Raw genomic sequence first — 20492 nt, forward strand, 5'->3', positions numbered from 1 at the left:
TTAATGCTTACATGCCCTTTTGCCCTGCTCTTTCTTCTTCCTGGAGGAGTATTCCAAATCTTATTTTTGGAGCAATAGGATGACCATGAGCCAGAAATGTGCCCTTGCGGCCAAGAAGGCCAATGGCATCCTGGGGTGCATTAAGAAAAGCATGCCCAGCAGGTCGAGGGAGGTCATCCTGCCCCTCTGCTCTGCCCTGGGGAGGCCACATCTGGAGCACTGGGTCCAGTTCTGGGCTCCCCAGTTCAAGAAGGACAGGGAACTGCTGGAGAGGGTACAGCAGAGGGCTACAGAGATAAGGGGCCTGGAGCATCTCTCTTGTGAGGAAAGGCTGAGGAACTTGCGTCTTTTTAGTCTGGAGAAGAGAAGACTGAGGGGGGATCTGATCAATGCCTATAAATACTTAAAGGGTGGGTGTCAGGAGGATGGGGCCAGTCTTTTTTCAGTGGTGCCCAGGGTCAGGACAAGAGGGAATGGGCACAAACTTGAACATAGGAAATTCCATTTAGACATGAGGAGAAACTTCTTGACTTTGAGGGTGGCAGAGCCCTGGAAAAGGCTGCCCAGAGAGGTGGTGGAGTCTCCTTCTCTGGAGGCATTCCAAACCCGCCTGGAGACGTTCCTGTGGGACCTGCTCTGGGTGACCCTGCTCTGGCAGGGGGTTGGACTAGATGATCTCCAGAGATCCCTTCCAACCCCATATCACTCTGTGACTGTGACTCTGAGCATTATAAAGTATATACACTGAGACACCTCCTTGCCACATCCATACACAGAACAGCTTCCTTTAATTCAAAAGCAGTGGAGCTCCAGCACAAATGAATATTCACACAACTGCAAACTGCAAACTTTTTTACTGGTCAAAGCAGCAAGCAACTTAGAGACGAAGATAATAATCCTGCCCTCTTTGCGGTCCATCAGAACCGTGCTGGTGTATGTCACTGGGAAGAGCATCATCTGGCTGAAAGAGTAGCTGGTCCCTTTCTCTCTGACACTTCCCTTCAGGTCTTTCTCCGCCTCTGGAGACAGCGATATGATCTGTTTCCCCACATCACATTTCTGCCCTTTCCAGCTTTCTTAAAATCCAAACATAAAGTTTTCTTCCTTAATGAACAAGAGCTTTCAAGCACTGCCATTTGTCATCAGCTGCCACCCCCAGATCCAGGACCTATGATTTAAGCAGAGAGATTTAAAGCACACAGCTCTCTTTACTGATAGCACACCAGAATGATGGACTTCCACTTCTGAGGGAAGGCAAACTGCATGTTTCTCACTGGAGGCATTACGGACTTCTTCACCAAAAGATCCATTCCAGACTCATTTTCAACTGACAATAAAAAAAGGAGAACTTAACAATCCGCTTCCTTTTCGCCCACCGTGCACTTTATCATAGTCATCGATCCAATTATTACGCTCTGCCTTTGCAGACTTCTGTATATTTGTCCATTTGTCTCCTTGAAGACATCATTACCGTTTCCAACTCTTTAACACATGACACTCTCGAACTGCTCTGAGTGCCTTGGCAAGCTGCCTCGCCTGCTAATACAATGCTAGAATTCAGCGACATCCTCCAGCATCCCTCCGAATTTTGTCATCTGTGATAACATCATACCTATTCCAGCCTACAGCTGAAATCCAATAGGGTTGAATCCATCTATTTTTAAAGCACTTGTAGACCTACTAAGAAGTATCCTTATAATTATGTCTGTTTTCTGCAGAGCTTTCTGGACATGAGTAGCTTCAAAGCTTCCATCGAGTCCTAACAGAAATGAAGAGTGTCATAGCTTTCCAGAACAACATCCATTCACAAAGCAAACAGTATGAAACTTTAAGGAAAAAACTCCATTATAGAATAATTGCTATCCAATGACTCGGTATTATTTTTAAAGCAACAGCTGGGTATCTAGCTCTGAGCATCCGATAACCAGATTTCTGTACCTTGATGGCTAAGAGGTTGAAAGTTACTCCTCGCATAAGTCAATCTATTAATTATGACCTGGGTAGAGCTAAGAATAACTTAGAGAAACCAAGGTTTTGGAGGGAAGCAGCCCTAAAGAGAAAAATTACCTACAAACCATGTCGAACACGTACAGCATTATTTGCTTTTCTATAGGGCTAAATATTTCTTTGGAGCGGAGCCTGCTTCTCAGTCACAAAGGCAACAGCCTCAGTTAATAAACAGAAATGGATGTTCTAAAAGTGTATCACGCCTCCCATAAGACTCTTCTTTATGTATATATTCAGGTACATAAAACATGGGTATTTGTCTCTTTCCATAACGCACTCGCAGCGTGGTGCCTGTTGACGATGAAGAACACAAACTCCCAGCTTGTGTTTAATAGCACATTGCGGACACAAGCACTGGATAATTAGGATGTTAACAGCTACACTTCCAGATTTCAAAATGACTTGGGAAAAGCAGAACATTCACAATAGAAGCAAACAGGAAATAAAATGAGTGGTATCAATCGGGCCTTTTCATTGCTAATTAGTCCTGTCTTCACCCCGTTCAAGTGGCTGATAACAATGGCTATAGCAGACTACCTCAACTGGATTTCTGTAATTAATTGTACGTTCACAGCTAAATGGTAAATTGCATATATGAGCATGTTTTCTAAGAAAATTGGTAAGAAATGTATTAAGAGACGCTGATGTCACAGGTGGCTGTTGCTGGATTCTAGGCAGAGGGAACTGCACGCAAACGAGTTAATTCCTCCAGCAGATCTTCCCTCCCAGGCAGCGGGGAACTATTTCCAGAGGAGGCGCGTGCCTGTATGCTGCATGGCCATTGCTTCTCACTGGGAGCTCCTGGGGGTTTTGTAATTAAACCTACTTCTGTTTAGGATATCGTGAGGTTCACTCTCTCTGATTTTCTCTCTATTGGACAACTGCCTTGGAAGAAAAGAGGCATTTCACTCTTCTGAGAAACTGATGACAAATTCTGAGTCTCAGTTTAGGACCACTCCTGTCATGGTCCTGACTCTCCATCATTAACCACTGGAGAAATCATAAAATTTTGTGCTTCCACAAATAAGCTCAGTCTGCATTCTTCCCATGCATAGATTCACTTTAGGTTTACGTGTGATTGATTTTTTTTTTTTCTTTTCCTGTTTCCGGCCAATATTAATGGGCAGCTCCTTTCCATTAGAGGAAATGTAGCCATGCCACATCTTAGATAAGTGAGACAATACCTTCCCATCAGCATCTCCCAAAGCAGCACCAGATATCACAAAACCATAGCCTAGAAATGAGACGTGGCTGAGTCAGAGATGGGACACACAAGGAGGGAGAGGACATTGCTCAATATGCTCCTCCATGTGCAGAGCTCGACAGTTCTCAGCCAGGAGACACTGTGTTTTAATACAGTTTACGCAGAATCAGTAGTATGAAATGGTTTTAGTACAGATTCAACGAAGACTTCAAAATACTAATTACGGTTCAAGAAAAAAAATGTTCTATTTCAGCTTGCAGTCTTGAGAGCTAACATTAAAAGAAGCGGATAGTCTCAGTGTTCAATAAATAAAACTGAACACTCTAGAGATACTTTTAAAAGACAGCTTACAGTGAACAGCGAGCAATATAACCCAAGTTGCATAATAGGAATCAACTTAAGGATAGTTCTGTAGCAGACAAGAAAAACAAGACAATAACCTCTTAATTGAATGTCGAAATCTCTATCGTTCTGCAAAGAAGTATTCAGATTTGTCTTTGAAACACTAACTCAGTATCATTTGCTCTTGTCAGCATTTGCTCAGTATCATTTTATAACTTCTTTCCTAATTATCCTGCAGTGTTTCAGCAGATTATGGCTTTTAGTAAATGCAGACAAACACAAACAAAACCCCCAAACATACATGTTATAACTTCTTTTATTTTAAAGTCAATGGGATATTTCTATGCATATTTTTAAAAACTACATCTGCATCCTAAGGACTACATGAGTCTTGGGTACTTATTTGTTATTTAAAATAAATTTTTTGAAATCAAACTTTAAAACTTCCACATAATCATCATGATAAATAGAAAATTAATCCATTCTATGTCATCCTGGTAACCTGAGTTAGTCAAAATTAGCAAAAGCACGTAACAGGCACTTTTATCCCAGTCTTCAAAAATCAAAACACCTTTAGTTTGTGGGAAACAGGAGCAGGCACAAGAGGCTGTCACTAACTACACTTGGTTTCCTCACTGTGGTTTATATTTTGTAAAACCAGACAGTTAAGGAAAACAAAAATGACTATATTTTACGCAGAGACTGCAATATATTCGCAGTGGTTTCTCCGTGTTACTGTCAATGTTCATTCAGAAGTTTCACAAACCTAAAGCTTCTGAGAAATATTAAAAAACCACTAATTGTCAAAATAAATCCTCCAGTGTTTAGGAACTCATCCACTGTCTGCCAAATATTACAGAATATACGTATTCAAATCTATAATTAATTTTGTGGGAGATCCTCAGTAAGCAAGTAATAAAAACTTTAAAACAAGTTTTAAAAGATAATAATCTATTTTACTTTATAAATGGACTTAATTTTTTTTTCCTTTCTGGGATAGTTTAATAAAAGACACAATATTTTGAAAGCCATTCCTTCACGCTTGATATTTTAATTTCTTATATCACTATTTTCCAACTCATTTTGAACCAGAGCAGCTCTTTGTCCTATCTACTGCTGTTTCACAGTGGTTCAAAGGAGCGGAGCCCAACTTAAAAAAATCCGTGCAATCACTCCAGCTCCAAATGCCCAAAAGGGAACAAAAGGAGGAGCTGAGCAAATTTTTTCTAAATTTTACTCAGTTGTGTGCTTCAAAAAGGATTGTCAGAAAACACAGGTGAATCGGCAAGTGTCCTCTATCTTCAGCTAAGTTCTTTTTGAGATAAACAAGTTTGAAAGTGCTTTACGTATATATATTTACACACGCACATAACAAATAAAGGTATCAATATTAACAAACACTGAATATCAAGGCAGACCTTCAGTTCAGACCATGTGTAAACCTGAGAGACAGCAGTAATTTCATATTTTGCCTCCACGAGTCATTTGAGTACCTTTGATAATCCTATACTAGAGTCATTAAGCTATAACGAATACTGTATTTACTCATTCTCATGTTTTCTGAGCAACTTGCTACTTTATATCTCTAAACCTGTCACTTTTAGGAAGTTTTCTGCACTTGAATAAAAGACTTCAAATGGCAGAGAACTTGACGGGTTGCTCTGTGAGAAACATTTTTTTTCCTCCTTTTTTTTTTGGGAGCAAAGTAACTGCCAATGACTTTTTCCTTCAGAGACACCTCTAGGAATGGTTCCTGCACCAACAGAATGTACGCTTTTTATTTTTTCTTAAATGCTGGCTTTACTTCTCTTCACCAAAGAGGACAGTGTGCTGATGAGCTACCAGTGCCATCGGGTGCAGCACCAAAGAATATCAAGGACTATTTCAAACAAACTTTTGCAACTGCTCGGCAGCTCTTGATCACAATCTTCTTTCAATTTCATGCAAGTGTAAAAGTAAAAATAAAACCGTGATCTATTTAACTCCGAAAACTCTCGTTACAGTCTGTGGCCTTACGAATAGCGCCGTGATACGTGAAGTAAAACGCCTGGTTTCCCACAATAACAGCAGTGAGAGAGAATGTGCTGAATAACCCCATATATCATCATAAGAATTCAATATACGGGACTTTTTCTGCGCGCTGTGCTTGAACTCAGCGGAAGAGGAGATAAGGTTAGCAAAACACACTTTAAAGCATCTCCCTGTGTGAACTGTTTGTGTTGTAGGCTCCAAAGCACCAGCCCACCATCCCAGCCTGAGCCGAGGAGCAGCAGCTCAACAGCTCAGCGATAACGTACGCGATAACTCAAGTGGGTGATAGCTACAAGTGCTTGCAAATATTAAGAATAATACACAAAGTCGAGCCCAGCCGTTCCTAAAGCAAAGGGCTGACAGCTCAGGCGGGTGGAGAGCCAGACCCATGAAGGGTGTAATGAGGCAACACAGCTTTCTGCACAGTGCAACGGCAAAACAAGGCTCAGACCAAACGCAAGCGAAGAAATTTTTTTAATCTTTTGTAGTAGCCAACTCCTTTCTCCCCTTTTACTGCTTTCTGCCTTCCTCCAGGATAAATATGAAGTGCCTCACTCAATCCTATTCCCTTGATCTGAGACATCCTTAGTATGGGTGAGGGATTACAAACCTGGGAAGGTGCGAGTCAGGGCTGCAACTCTACGTTTTCCAGTAAATCTGGAGGTAGCCATCAACCAGCAAGAACTTCTCTGCCCACTTTGGTCCCTCAAGAGCTTCCAGGCTCGGGTTTGCTAAGATTTAACTCACTGCAGTCCACCAGAACAACATCAGTGTAACAGCACAGGTAACATGAGAGAGGTAAGCCAAAAACAACCTAGCACCTAGGATCAACAGGGAACAGGTTGCCCAGGGAAGCTGTGGATGCCCCATCCCTGGAAGTGTTCAAGGCCAGGCTGGATGGGGCTTTGAGCAACCTACTCTAGTGGAGGTGTCCCTGCCCATGGCAGGGGGGTTGGAACTCGATGACCTTTGAGGTCCCTTTCAACTCTAACCATTCTATGATTCTATGATCAACAACAGCCTGGAAAGCCGAAAAGCTGGCTGCAGTGAGCACCGACCCCCTTAAACTCACAGAGAGCTCAGTAACACAGTCTGCTGCTGCTCCTCTCCTCCAGAGACGTAAATCACACCGAAAGATCTTCACAGGGTCAAAACGGAATTGAAAAGCGATTTCAAATATTGTGTTACTAAGCAGTAGCACACCGTTGGAAAATAAAATGTAATTTATGTCTCGGCACAGGTACGGAGTCTGCTAAGCCAGTCCCAGAGAGTGCTTCGGGAGCACAAAGCAGAACAGAGTTTATTACAGAGATGATTAGCAACTAAGCATATTTCCTCCGTGTGCTTTTTACAACCTAAACATCATCCAATGCATACGTACAGCAATTCTAATTTGGCTTGTCAACACTGCAATGTTGTAATATAACAGAAAGAGAGGGTAAATACAGTCTCAAACAACATGGAGGTGAAGGGGGCTACAGCAGAGATGGGGAGGGACTCGATCAGGGAGGGGAGCCATAGGACAAAGGGTAACGGTTTTAAACTGAAAGAGGGGAGATTTAGATTAATCTCAGGAAGAAATTCTTCACTGTGAGGGTGGCGAGACACTGGAACAGGTGGCCCAGAGAAGCTGTGGCTGCCCCATCCCTGGAGGGGTTCAAGGCCAGGCTGGATGGGGCTTGGAGCAACCTGGTCTGGTGGGAGGTGTCCCTGCCCAGGGCAGGGGGTTGGAACTGGATGATCTTAAGGTCCCTTCCCACACGAACCATTCTATGATTCTATAACTTTTGTCTACCTAATTACAAAGAATTGGATGTTTTAAAGCTATACTGATGTGATCTCAGGAACTAACCTGTAACTTTTGGATCACGACATATATAGCTGCCCGTCAGATGCATTTTAAAATACCATATCAGAACACAAAAAATGCGCCAGTGGAAACTAGAGGTCCATTCAGCTCCACAGCACCAGTCCAACAGTGGGACCACTTACGAAAGGAGACAACTCTGGCACTTTCTGGGGTCGTTTCCCCTTCTGACTGCAACAGCGTCCAGCTGCAAAAGCCCGGCCTCCTCTTGAACACAACCACCACGTGTGGATAACAGGAAACTCTGCAATTGTTTCAGTTCAAATACAAGGATCATTGTAATATAGAATTAATTTTATTTTTTTCTAGACCACTGGAGGTCTACCATAAAAGAAAACAAATCCAGGTTTTTTGTCTTTTTGCCATTGCTCCATTAAGAACACATGAAATATCAGTTTTCAATTAGTACCCTTTTATTATTCCCTGTTTGCCTCACAATCCTCTGTATTTTGGATGCAGAGGGATCTTCTGCTCCGGCAACAGCACAATTTAATATCATTATCCAAGCTCTCTGCAGATCTTTCCAACTTTTTCCCAGAAAAATAGAGAAAAACTAGGACACGTAATTCTAATATTTGCTATAGAGAAAGGGAACACGAGTACAAAGAGGCAAGTCAGAAAAAAAACTGGTAAGGCTGACAGCCCATTGTCAAGCATCAGTGAAAAGCTCAGGCAAACTTTGTTCCTCCTTCATGGATTCCCAAACTGAGATCCAAACAGGGTTCACAAGGATAAATAAAACAATATTTTCCTGGACAGTGTTTGCCCTCCAGGACAAACACTCAGTGATACTGACTGTCTGGCAAGAAGAGTGAAATTCAGAGCCAGAAACTTATCAAAACAACAATTTTCCTTCCCTCCCACTTGGCAAAATGTAACACTGTCTTAGCAGAGCGGGTTTCAGAACTTGGGCTTTTTGAAAACTATGAATTTTTGCCTTTCTTTTTCGCTGTGAGAGCACAGACACTGGGAAACAACTCAAAATGCAGTATCGTCAGCCTGAAATCATGTTTTCAACCAAGACCAGGCATTGTCACATCACCTACTTTGGCACAAAGTACAATCGTGGAGGGTCTGACAAGGAAAAAGAAAAGTCTGGTGTTCCGTATACTCTGAGGTAAAAACCCTTCTGGGGTTTACAGACTCATATCTGCACCAGTGGACAGTCATTTATCACTTCCTATCTCCACCCAGATATAAAATCCTAAGTGCACAACCTGGGACTGGGGAGGCACAGAAACAAGACAGTCCCAGTTCAAGAAGAGACTCCTACCCAACCTATCATGGGTACAGCAGAGAAGACTTTACCACCAATTACTGCTAATGCAATGGACAAGGAAGACATCCTCCTGGATTAGGCAACTAAAATGTTGACTTCTGAATAGGAAATACGCACTATTCAACTCCCTGGATAACTTGTACTGGCCAACCCTTGAAACTTGTGATTATTATGATCTCACTCTGCTGGCATCCAGGAGATTCTTCATTTTTATGGCCTCCAAATGTACAACCCAATAACAATTCCGACCTTGGCTATTAAAATATCATGTTGAAATGATCAATGGCAGCTGCCGTACTTGAGAGTTCACCGTACACAGATTCCCTGCTTCCAGGCTCTCAAGATGCAAAGGTAACGAACAATGCCAGGTGTGTAATTATTTCCTAACATCTAGACGTGTTTTCAGCAGTTGTACATCAGTGTAACTCTATTAAAATCAATTACTTGATTTTGGTTTATTACCATGTTCTTTCTGGATCCAAAATTCTACAATAAGATTATTTTTTTCAGTAAACATAACTCAGGAACAGTAATTAAATGTGCCTTAACAACAAACTGGGAATATGGACAAATAGAAGCTACCAGATTTTGTGCTATAAACTGTTTAGGACACTCATTCTCACTAAGATAATTCTTCTATAGTTGTCAAAACAAACAGAGTTTCAGGTACACTTACTGCTCAACAGCTGGTTACTTTAGATTTGCATCAATACACAACTGATGGACTATGTAACTGCAAGGCAAGGCAGAAGCATCATAAAAAGGTGGAGTTGATATCATGAATTGAGATGTCTGTCCATATCCAGCCTTCCGGTATCTGAAGGGAGCCTACAGGAGAGCTGGAGAGGGACTCTTTGTCAGGGAGGGGAGCGATAGGACAAGGGGTAATGGTTTTAAACTGAAAGAGGGGAGATTTAGGTTAGATATCAGGAAGAAATTCTTTCCTGTGAGGGTGGCGAGACACTGGAACAGGTTGCCCAGAGAAGCTGTGGCTGCCCCATCCCTGGAGGGGTTCAAGGCCAGGCTGGATGGGGCTTGGAGCAACCTGGTCTGGTGGGAGGTGTCCCTGCCCAGGGCAGGGGGGTTGGAACTGGATGATCTTTAAGGTCCCTTCCAACCCAAACCATTCTATGATTCTATATCATCATGAATTGAGATGTCTGTGCATTTCATTTGTAAAAACGGTACGTCTTCAGACACAGGACAAATACAATTTAACAGGCCTTCAACAATGTTTTCTTAGGAAAATTTCTGAGACTGCTGAAGAGTTCAGCAGCAACATACAGAAGAACACCAGACAAAACTGTGAATGCTTCACTCCTAATTTTACAGGTTTTCACCACTGGAAATCTTTATTTTTAGCTGATGACTTCTTTTTTTTTTTCCCCCGAGGCCAAGAAGATTGTACATAACGATTCTAGCTACTTCAGCCTAAGTTTGATGAAATTTCTTTAAACATTCTTTAAAAACGAAAGGCTGACGGACTTGGGTCTGTTTAGTCTGGAGAAGAGAAGACTGAGGGAGGATCTGATCAACGCCTGTAAATACTTAAAGGGTGGGTGTCAGGAGGATGGGGCCAGTCTTTTCTCAGTGGTGCCCAGGGACAGGACACAAGAAAACGGGCACGAACTTGAACCTAAGAAGTTCCATCTAAACATGAGGAGAAACTTCTTTCTTGTGAGGGTGGCAGAGCCCTGGAAGAGGCTGCCCAGAGAGGTGGTGGTGTCTCCTTCTCTGGAGACATTCCAAACCTGCCTGGACACGTTCCTGTGGGACCTGCTCTTGGTGGACCTGCTTTGGCAGGAGGGTTGGACTAGATGATCTCCAGAGGTCCCTTCCAACCCTATGTGATTCTGTGATCTAATTTAATTTAAATAGTGATTCACCGTTTAAAAACCCAATGACATTTCCTGCCTTGGTCTACGTTTAATACAGTTGAAAGAAACTGAGCACTGTAAGAAGTTCTCCATTACTGTATTTAATATAACGGAGAGTCACGCAACTACAGAAGACAAACCTTTACTCTGAAAGGGTATATGGGCCCCAGGGATCTCTCTTTTTCCTAGAAATAACACCTTTATACTGAAATAGTAGCTGTTCCTTACCTGAAAAGAGTTCATGCATCGAAGTGAAGGTGGCAGAGAGATGGTACTCAAACCCAGTATCAGCAGTAATTCCATACATGTTTCTAATGGAAACTTTAAAGGATGAACTCCAATATCATCTTCCCATGCATCAGCGAGGCTATAAAGATGAAAAAAAAAACCAACCACGTTTTCATTTTCTCTTAAAATATATCTAAACCCCAAGTTTCAAATAAATATATGAATGTGTCATAGTATTGTGATATTCTTTTCACATTTTCCCTGTAAAAGTCACAGATAAGTGTGTTTTAGCAGAAATACAAGGTGCATTTAGAGTACCTGTCTGTACCACCAATCTTACAAAAAGATACGTAATGTGAAAGGAAAACATAGTATACATTAGAGCAATCTGTTCATGCTTCTAATTCAAAGTCTAATTATTTCTGAACCAAATTTCAGCCACCACTGGCAATTTCCTGTCATATAGTGCTTTTACATATCGAATATTCTACATAGAACATAATGCCTCCACTTTTTATTTTATTTCCAGAAAGAAAAATGTCCTTTCACTTCTGAAAAGACAGGAGATCAGACGTGATTTTCAAAATTGATGTTTGTGATGCTCTCACTGGAACCTTACTAACAGTCTATTCCAAGCAAAAACGCCATCCCAGTTCATTTTATACAGCTTTCTGCCTGAGATGTATTAAAAGAATTAAGATTTCTAGAACTAGTCATAAAACCAACATTCTGAAAGCATATTCTTATAAACTGTTCCCGCTACTACATGCTAAAGAACAAGATCAGTTTTACAAGATTAACTCAAAAAGGCGAGAACGTTCCACTTGCTATTGTTCAGGCTTGTTTCTTCCTTAGTGCACAAACCCTCACACTGATCAGTGATCCAGTCAGTTTGATAATTTTATCTGAGCACTTAGTATCAGATACTCCAGAGCAAGATGGACACCAATTATCCTCAGCAGATCTGAGAGCGTCACTTTGGAAGACAACGCTTGCTGCCCTTCCATGTCCAAGACTTCACGATTTCAATAATTTTAGCATCAGCTTTCACTTTTAAATTCCTCCAGCTCTTCTGGAAATACATTACTCTGACTGAACCCCTGCTCGTGAACACATCACCTTGTTTTAATCTCCTATCTAGAAATAGCCGCATTTTTTTAAGGGCCTAAAAAAGAGCAGGCATCACCCCAACATTCAGCATGGAGAAAACTGAGCAAACACTCTTTTCCCAGTATCTGTGTCCTTCTGGATGGTTCTCATTCTCTCAAGTCTCCCAACCCCACTGATTCTCTGTAAAGTTCAACTTCTTAGATATAGGCTTGCCTTGCATATACATGTCTTGTACATATGCTTCCATTATTAACTCTTCCTAGCACCTTCTTAGCTCTTTTAGATGATGTTCTACTTAGCATAATTTACACATTTTCCTTCAAAAAGTGTATTTTCACTTTTTTATCTCCATTTGTCTGAAACTGGTCTCTTGAAATGTAACTGTCTGGTTTTTTCTTTCCTAATCTTTACATTTTTTTCCTCGTTCCTCATTTATCTGTGGGTATGTAAGAACCCACTTCTGCTTCAATACACAGACGGGAAACCCATAATGTACACAAGGTCAGAGGGGCTTCCACCTCCCTGGAAAAAGCAAATATTTTGTCTATATTGAAAGGAAGCAGAATTCTTTTAAAAGACTATGTGAGTAGCCAACCCTGACTGGTCCAGAGATCCTGTAGATGCTCCAGGAGGAACATCTTGCTCTAGATGATGAGCACTGAGCACCCAGCAACCAAGGAGTCTTGTTACTCGTAACCCAGAATTGAGTTTTATATTTCATTATTATTTGGTAACTTCATTTCCAAGCATAATTGGAAACTTACCTTTATATATTCCTTACTGGGCCTTTGTTTGACATTTTTTACAGTCTTGTCTGGTGACAACAGGCAAATTTAGGTGAAGCCAACAAAATTGGGCCTTTCAATTTTTCAGAAATCAGCAAGTCTAAACAAAGCACTGTGCAGGCATCTTCCAACGCAGCTAGAGCTTGGAGACTGGAGGTGATATGCGAAGGTTCTGGGTGTTGGGGAGGTGTTTCCACAGATCAACACCCTCTCTGCAAATAAACTTCTCAGAACTCCAAGCAATATTCAAATCATCACAACTTCCCTCAGTACCTTGATTCTCTCCTTGTGGTTTGACTTGAAGATTTTTTGGAGCTGCCTCTTCATTTTAAAGTCCAACTCTTACAGCCCTGACACTGCACTAGGGTGTTTTTTTTTGTGGCTGACAGTTTATTTCAGGGAGAGACTGTTTGTATAAAGACATTTAACCTAATTATATTGCAATTCTTGTTTATTAATGGCTCGGTAATTAGTATTTCCTGAAACGATTCCAGTGTTTTCCCTTAGTACAAACAAACCATGTGTGTCCTAGCACTTACTGCTCCAGGAACACTCATGTTAGGAATTAGTCTTTATGACTTGTCCTTTTGCAGCATTTAACAGAAGCGTTTGTGGGAAATCACTGCTTTATTAGATCATGTCTCTTTTCTTCTTTAACCCTATTACTCTTGGGAGTATTTTTCCATAATCTTCATTGTAAAGGAGGGAAAAAAACATCTACGCTTAAAACAAAAGCATAACGAAACCTCTGAATTTTCACCTTATTTTCACAGAACCTTTCTGTATAAGGAGAGTTGTCTCACGCCCAGTACAGGAGCGGAGATTGTTTCTGTTTACTGGAGGAGGCAGATTGGCTCATAGTGCTCCTCAGGAGAGGACACCCACGGAGGACAACCCAGCCCATCGGCTCCACGCTTCCTCCCAGAGCAGTCCCAAATGCCAACAGGCTGAGAGCTCCTCAGCCGCCTAAACTAAACTCTGTTTTGCCCTCCTGATCTTGAAAGAGCAATTCAATTTGGCACTAAGATAGGGCAAATTGTCAGACGGTGTTTTTGGGAGGGGTGAGGAAGAAGGTGGGAAAAGACATCAGTAGGAGTCAGATGTGCCCATGGTAATTTCGGATGTGGACAGGACTTTGCATGTGCTCTTTCCCCCTGCTCCTTAATACCTTTACCCAGCAATGAGTTCTTGCTCCTAAGCTTCCCTCAGGGAAAGCAGGCCAGCTCCTATTGCGAGTAAAGGCAAGAGCCAACAGAATTCCCAGGGAGCACAGCACAGTTTGCTACGCTGGCTGAAAGGAATAAGGGAGAGGTAAAACAGATTAGCTGGAGGAAGGTGAGGTTATCAAGAGAAATAATGCTATTTTACATTCTTCCTTCTGCAAACATTCGACTTTTCTACGTTGCAAAGCAGCCTTGAGATTCCAGACTTCCCAGTCTGACAAAAAAAAATTATGACCCTCGGTATCAAATAAAATTCATAAATTCTACAAAGATTTCCTAAGTCATCACAGGGCACAAGACTGCATCTCCCTCGGACTGACTTTATGGCAGGTAAAATCTCACCACTACATATTGACCTTGACAGCGTTTGAGGGAGATGTGAGTCAGCTTTAGAAACCAGGCTTTAAAACAGTAAGATGTAGTAAAACACTCAGTAAAATGGTCCAAAGTAGGAGCATGCTCTGAGTTTAAGAAAAGGACATGTCAGAGTGAATTCTTTCCACAGGACATTAAATCCACCTCTGTAAATTATCATCATCCAGTTTTGCCTGCCAGTGATCTCACCAACAGGAAAAAACAAATCATTCTAAGCATCCTGTCTCTCACTCCATCCTTCCCATTTTCTCCCTCTTTTATTTACCCCTTCCTTCCCCAGCCTATTTCAACCAAATTCTCTTAAGAAAGATCTCAAATACATTAGGTTTGGGGAAGTTTCATGTTTTCCTGAAAATCAGTGTCTGAGCGGTGAGGAAAAATCCACATTAGTTGCTCCACAGTAACTAATGAGCAAAACTTAAAAACAACTATTCAGATAAGACTAAAGATAAGACAATTATACTTCTCCAGCAGAAGTAACTGATCACAGTGTTTTCGGATAAGCACATTTGATTCACCGTGCATCAGAGAACGGTGTTTCTCCACTGCTCGTTATGGAATTGATCCCAGTGAATTGCTAAAATGCCTACATAAGTCAGAGAAACATTTGAAAATTGTGTCCTTAGAAGCAAGGTTTAAGACACCAAAATAATGAAATACATTTATTTCATAATTCCTTGATATAAGTACTAGCAAAGAAACAGTCATCCATGAGGCCGTGGAACCCACCCATAACATCCTAAGTCTTCACAAAAACCACAACATTCATGGCATGTCAGTGAAGCAAGAGAAATCTTTGTATTTCAAATCCAGGAAACAGTGATAAGGATTCTCTCAAGGTTTTGAAAAACTGGACCAGACTTCTCCCTAGATTGCATTTCTTCCAAAAGAAGCCCCTTCCATCGATGTCAAGGCCATTTATCAGTAGTAGTCACTCTCCGTTGTGCATGAGATTCACTTCAAAATCATGGAATCATAGAATGGTTTGGGTGGGAAGGGACCTTAAGATTATCGAGTTCCAACCCCCCTGCCCTGGGCAGGGACACCTCCCACCAGACCAGGTTGCTCAAAGCCCCATCCAGCCTGGCCTTGAACCCCTCCAGGGATGGGGCAGCCACAGCTTCTCTGGGCAACCTGGGCCAGTGTCTCACCACCCTCACAGGAAAGAATTTCTTCCAAATATCTAATCTAAATCTCCCCTCTTTCAGTTTAAAACCTTTACTCCTCGCCCTATGGCTCCACTCCCTGGCAAAGAGTCCCTTCCCATTTCTCCTGTAGCCCCCTTTAGGTACACAAAGGGGCTATAAGGTCTCCCAGAGCCTTCTCTTCTCCAGGCTGAACAACCCCAGCTCTCTCAGCCTGTCTTCATAGAAGAGGTGCTCCAGCCCCTGAGCATCTTCGTGGCCTCCCCTGGACTCTCTCCAACAGCTCTAGAAAATGCAACTGCCTCAGGAACAGATAAAATAAGTCTGCTTTTGGAGAGAAACATGCAAGTCCTTTTTTCCTTTCCAGGGCACCTCCATCACCACCTCTGATTTACCAGCCTGATCCTATAAATACATAGCAGTCTATCTACAGGGATCAAAACTGGAAAACGAAAAAGCTCTTACTCGGAGCACTACTCAGTGTTGCTACCAAGGCACTGGATTAACTTGATTAGTTACGATCTAGGTAAATGAGCTCTGCATTTAGGGCTCCAAATGCTGGGAAACCCTTGAAGGAGATTACTACGTTAACTATGGCTTCGGTGTTTTGCTGAATCAAGGCTGTGCTGAAGAATCGAATATAAAAGCTGATAGAAGTTCAACCCTGATTCTCAAGAGTTCAGTGAATGTTGTTAAAGCTGCCCTTTCCACGAGCTGCTGCTCTGATATAAATGACAGATGACTTTACTGAACCAAAGGACAAACCTGCTAAATTAAATAACTATTTGTAAAAATGATTTAATCTAAAACCAATTCTAAATTATGGTAGATGATGTGTCTATATACTTAATATACCGTGAGGCTAAGTTATTTATACTTTTAATTATCCTTGCAGTGATCTAAAAATGACATAAAAATCAATGCATGCTCATTAGCTACTAAACTCTTGCCAAAATTTAAATAATATGGAACACTAAGAAGTGCAGTGTTTCCACAGCCCACAGCAAATTCATTTGGAAAAAAAAAAAAACACCACCTTTCTTTACATAATCACTGCTTCTCTCTTAAACAACTGCAGTCTTGTTCTGATGCCATTCATTATTCATCCTCAATAGCTGGGAGTGTCAAGGGTGGGTTTTTGAGCAAATCTTCCCCTACTAGTAGCATGGTGTCCCAAACCATCAGGTATTAAATCTCTCAGAAGAGACAACAAAGGAAAGAAGGGAAATTTAACCCACCGGTGCTCTTGCAAGGAAGCGAGCAAGAGAAAAGGAACAAATCAAGAGACGTCAGAAGACAGAGAGCAGTGATCCAGCGACCCACATGAGGAGGTGCTCTCTTAGATTAATTGCAATAAACTAGATTGGCCAACAACAGAAGCTCCATCTCCGAGTTTTAAACCTTAACTTTTTTTAACTACAGAGAGAGAACAAAGGTTTATTTATCTGAGCTTCTATACTTTCAAGTAGTCTTAAATACTCTCTCCTATAAAGCATTCTTATACTGATATATAAACCTTATAATAAAGTTACATCTTGCACATATGCTTTAATATAGTATAATTATGTATTCATTATAAATAAATCATATTATTATACACATACACTTTTCTATAAATTAATATAAATAGATATAATAGTTGTATACACAAACACATGACCATTATTAACAGTTTTCTGTCTTTTTTGTGAGTAATGCATATTTTGAATGGAACAACTATGCACTTTTGGAGTCTGGTCAAAAAGAAGTCATCTAGAAATCCACTACAAAAACAATTTAGCGGGTTTAAAATACCTTATCTTACAAAATGCGAGTCCTTCTTGAACTTTCAACGTGTCGCCATTTGAAAAGGACAAGTTATTTAATACTAATAAGAAAGGCTTATAATGAAAACTCAAATTTAACCTCACCAGAGTACCGTCTGCCCCCACTGCCATAATATTTTTCAAGAGGGCTGACATAAGAAGTATCATATGTTCTTGCAATATTTCAAAGGACCTTTTAAGTAAAATTATGCTATTTGCTCTAATGAATGGGTTTGTGTTTTAAAATAGATATTCCACATGCAGTTTTCTCATTTGTGACCCCAATACGTAGCACAGATTAAACAACTCGTGCTAAAAAGTACCTTAAGACAGTGAATTAAATTATTTTGTTTTAATCGGGTAACTGCACATGAATCTCAACTACATTCATTTTATTTATGTATTTTAAATTATTTTACAACTACTTTGATTATTTTGAACTATTTAAAGGAAGTCAGAGAGACAAGTAAAAGCTGCCTAACTGAACCTGTAAAGTACAGGCCAAGTTCTTTCTTTTGTTTCGTACCGATCAACATTTTTATTAGAATCAACTGTCCTGTATTAACTTAAATGTAACTACATTGGTTCGGCACGGTTATTAAAAAATGCTATTAGCACAAATAAAACCTGTGTATGGCCCACAGAATTAAATTCTTTTTTTCTCAAAGTGGTAACGGGCAAAAGCAGAAAATCTAACAACTGTGTTAGTATATTGTGTCAAGACAGACAAGGTTGTTCACAAGTAGGTTATTCCTCTGAAGCACAGAAAGCTATCCTGACATAAAGCAACTTTTTGCGTGGAAATAAATCTCTAGATTTTAATCCTGTCCAGGAGTAACTTTGCCTTGGAGCATGTAATTTCAAAGTAATGCTCAACGTGCTTCTCCAGACCGAAGATTTTTGGGTGTTCACCAACTGCTTTTCTTCATTGCCTTCCCTCCTCCAGCTGGCTGCTATGCAATCTCAAAAGCATTAATTTTAAGCTGCGAACGCTATCACCCATAAAATATTTTCATTCCACCGCAAAACAGCACCAACTGTAGCCTCTGTGGAAGACAAAACAGAATTTCAGCTGCGAGAATCACTGAAATAAAGCTTAAACATCACGGGGAGGGATTAGCAGGTGTTCATCCATTCTACAACCTTTAAGTTGGAGAGTCACAGTATCTAAAGTGAATTTATGAAAAGCTAAAGCAAGTGACAACGTCTAAAGTTCCATGGGACACCTAGATGCGTGGGACCACAAACACTTGCAAAGGTACAAAACTTAGCATTCCTGACAGCACTCACGCCACGCACAGATGGTCAGTGAGTACAACTAAGACATTATCATCTTTATTTAGTCTCAGCACCAGGTAAGCAAAAATAGGCTGATGATAGAATGAAAAGAAAAAGGAATTTTAATTTTGCGGGAACTGACCTTGGATATAAAATCCCAAGCCTGCCAGGTACTTCCCAGGATATGTCCTACCAGCAAAACCACAGCGCATCAAGGTACAGCAGCAGCAGCTATATCCACGGAGCCAACCCATAATAGTTACTGTCTACAGAGAGAAATTCTTTCGTCTGCAAGATCAAGAGTTTGTGGCAAAAGCTGAAGCTGGAAAAGCAGAAAACTGCAGCAAAATTTCATCAGTTACAATGAAGTTCTGCTTTACAGCATTTGACTGAGGAATACAAGCTCCTGGAGAAAACGGCTCCTGCTGGGCTTGTGATGCTCAAACATATATAGACATAATAGGAGGAAAACACGGCAGTTAGAATTCAACGGATTCACAACGCATCTCCTCGGAACTACTTTTTTTAAAATTCCCTACATCCTTTTCGCCTAGCTGGGTGCAAGAGCAGAGCTCGCCCGTTAATTTAGAAGTTTCCTCCTACAAAGGCGAGGAAAGCACGGGAGTTTGGCTGTGCCGTGGCCGGGCACCGCCTCGGGTCCGCTCCCGAACAGCCCCGCTATGCGGCAGCGCTGGCGCGGCTCCAGAGCCCAAGGTAATCGCAGGCTCCTCAGCGGCAAAGCAAGGTGGCTCCACTAAAAGGAGAAGCAAATTGCTCTCGTAAAAAACTTCACGGCCAACGCTCCAGAATGCCCTTCTTTGCTTTAACGGTTGTTTTTTAAGGCTTTAAGCTGCAGTTTTTGAATGTCTTACTGCACCCCGGGTGGAAAGAATTCAAATTTTTTTTTTCTGTAAACAATAAAGATGAGATTGCTGTAGCCACTGCTGATCATTCACCACAGCAGAGGATGGCACTGCTGATGGTCATCACCATCTAGACCAGCAACAGTTCTACTGTGACTCTGAGCTGCAGTCTTCTTGGATATGCCCCCAACTCAGAATGAAGGGATAGCTTTGTCTGCTCCTTAAAATAATTTTCATCACCTTTAACACTTCTTGATTCCTTCCTGGATACATCTTACTCTAAATTAGAACAGATGGCTTTTAATTTCCCTATTGTATGGCAATAACTGTAGACTACTGTGCTTGGGATAGATGCAGAGGACGCAGAGCGGTGTGCTATTGACCTGCTGCTAAAAGCCTGGCTGGTGGTATCTTACTTACAGGGACTATCAAATGTGAGCAGCAGCACCACTGACCTAAAACACCTCTCTTCCCAGCACGCATCAACCAAGCACTCAAATTCTGGGGCTACATTTTTTTATTTCATTTTTTTTAACCTTCCAACACTTCAGGTATGTAGAAAAATAAGGGCCGCTGCCCTGGCAAATGGGAATAAGCCTCCTCTAATAACTCTCATTTCCTGAAGGGCAGAAGTGCACGGTAGGGCTGGAAAAAAACAAAGTACTATGTACAAGCTCTTTCACGGCAACTGCTGGCATCGATATGGTCACCCTACAGTAAACGCGAAGTAATTCCAGATAGCTCACCCTTGAAAAATTCATGTAATTCTAAGGATGCATTTCCCCCAGCTCGTGGGACTAGTAATGTCTGGTGGAGCAGGTCCCTTCCTCAGCGGACTCTTCTAACTGTTGTTTTCAACCTATAGGGTTTTCTCATCAGGGGCATCAGCAAGGATGTTCTCCTCCATATAGCCAACTGTTTTACAGAAATTGTGGGAAAAGCATCATTCAGACCATTTATTACCAAAATTATGGTTTTTTTTTTATCAGTTAGGTTGATGGTTGGACTAGATGATCTTAAAGGTCCCTTCCAACCTAGACAATTCTCTGATTCTATCAATAGCACTACTCTCC

The 20492-nt window shown here is 41.3% G+C and overlaps 1 protein-coding gene across 2 annotated transcripts in view; it reads right to left on the minus strand.

The window, feature by feature from the left end:
• The window catches only part of UBE3D (ubiquitin protein ligase E3D), a 73823-nt gene that overhangs the window by 22509 nt on the left and 30822 nt on the right, over positions 1 to 20492 (minus strand). The window contains exons 9-10 of one of the 2 annotated variants that reach the window (XM_074150681.1): positions 10836 to 10974; positions 5528 to 5698 (exon numbers count right to left, since the gene is read on the minus strand). In XM_074150681.1, the coding sequence (XP_074006782.1) occupies positions 5528 to 5698; positions 10836 to 10974 (310 nt within the window). Of the gene's footprint in view, positions 1 to 5527; positions 5699 to 10835; positions 10975 to 20492 lie in introns of those variants that run through there. The other variant, XM_074150680.1, reaches the window with a different exon arrangement.

This window comes from Numenius arquata, chromosome 7 (genome assembly GCF_964106895.1).
Source record: "Numenius arquata chromosome 7, bNumArq3.hap1.1, whole genome shotgun sequence".
NCBI lineage: Eukaryota > Metazoa > Chordata > Aves > Charadriiformes > Scolopacidae > Numenius > Numenius arquata.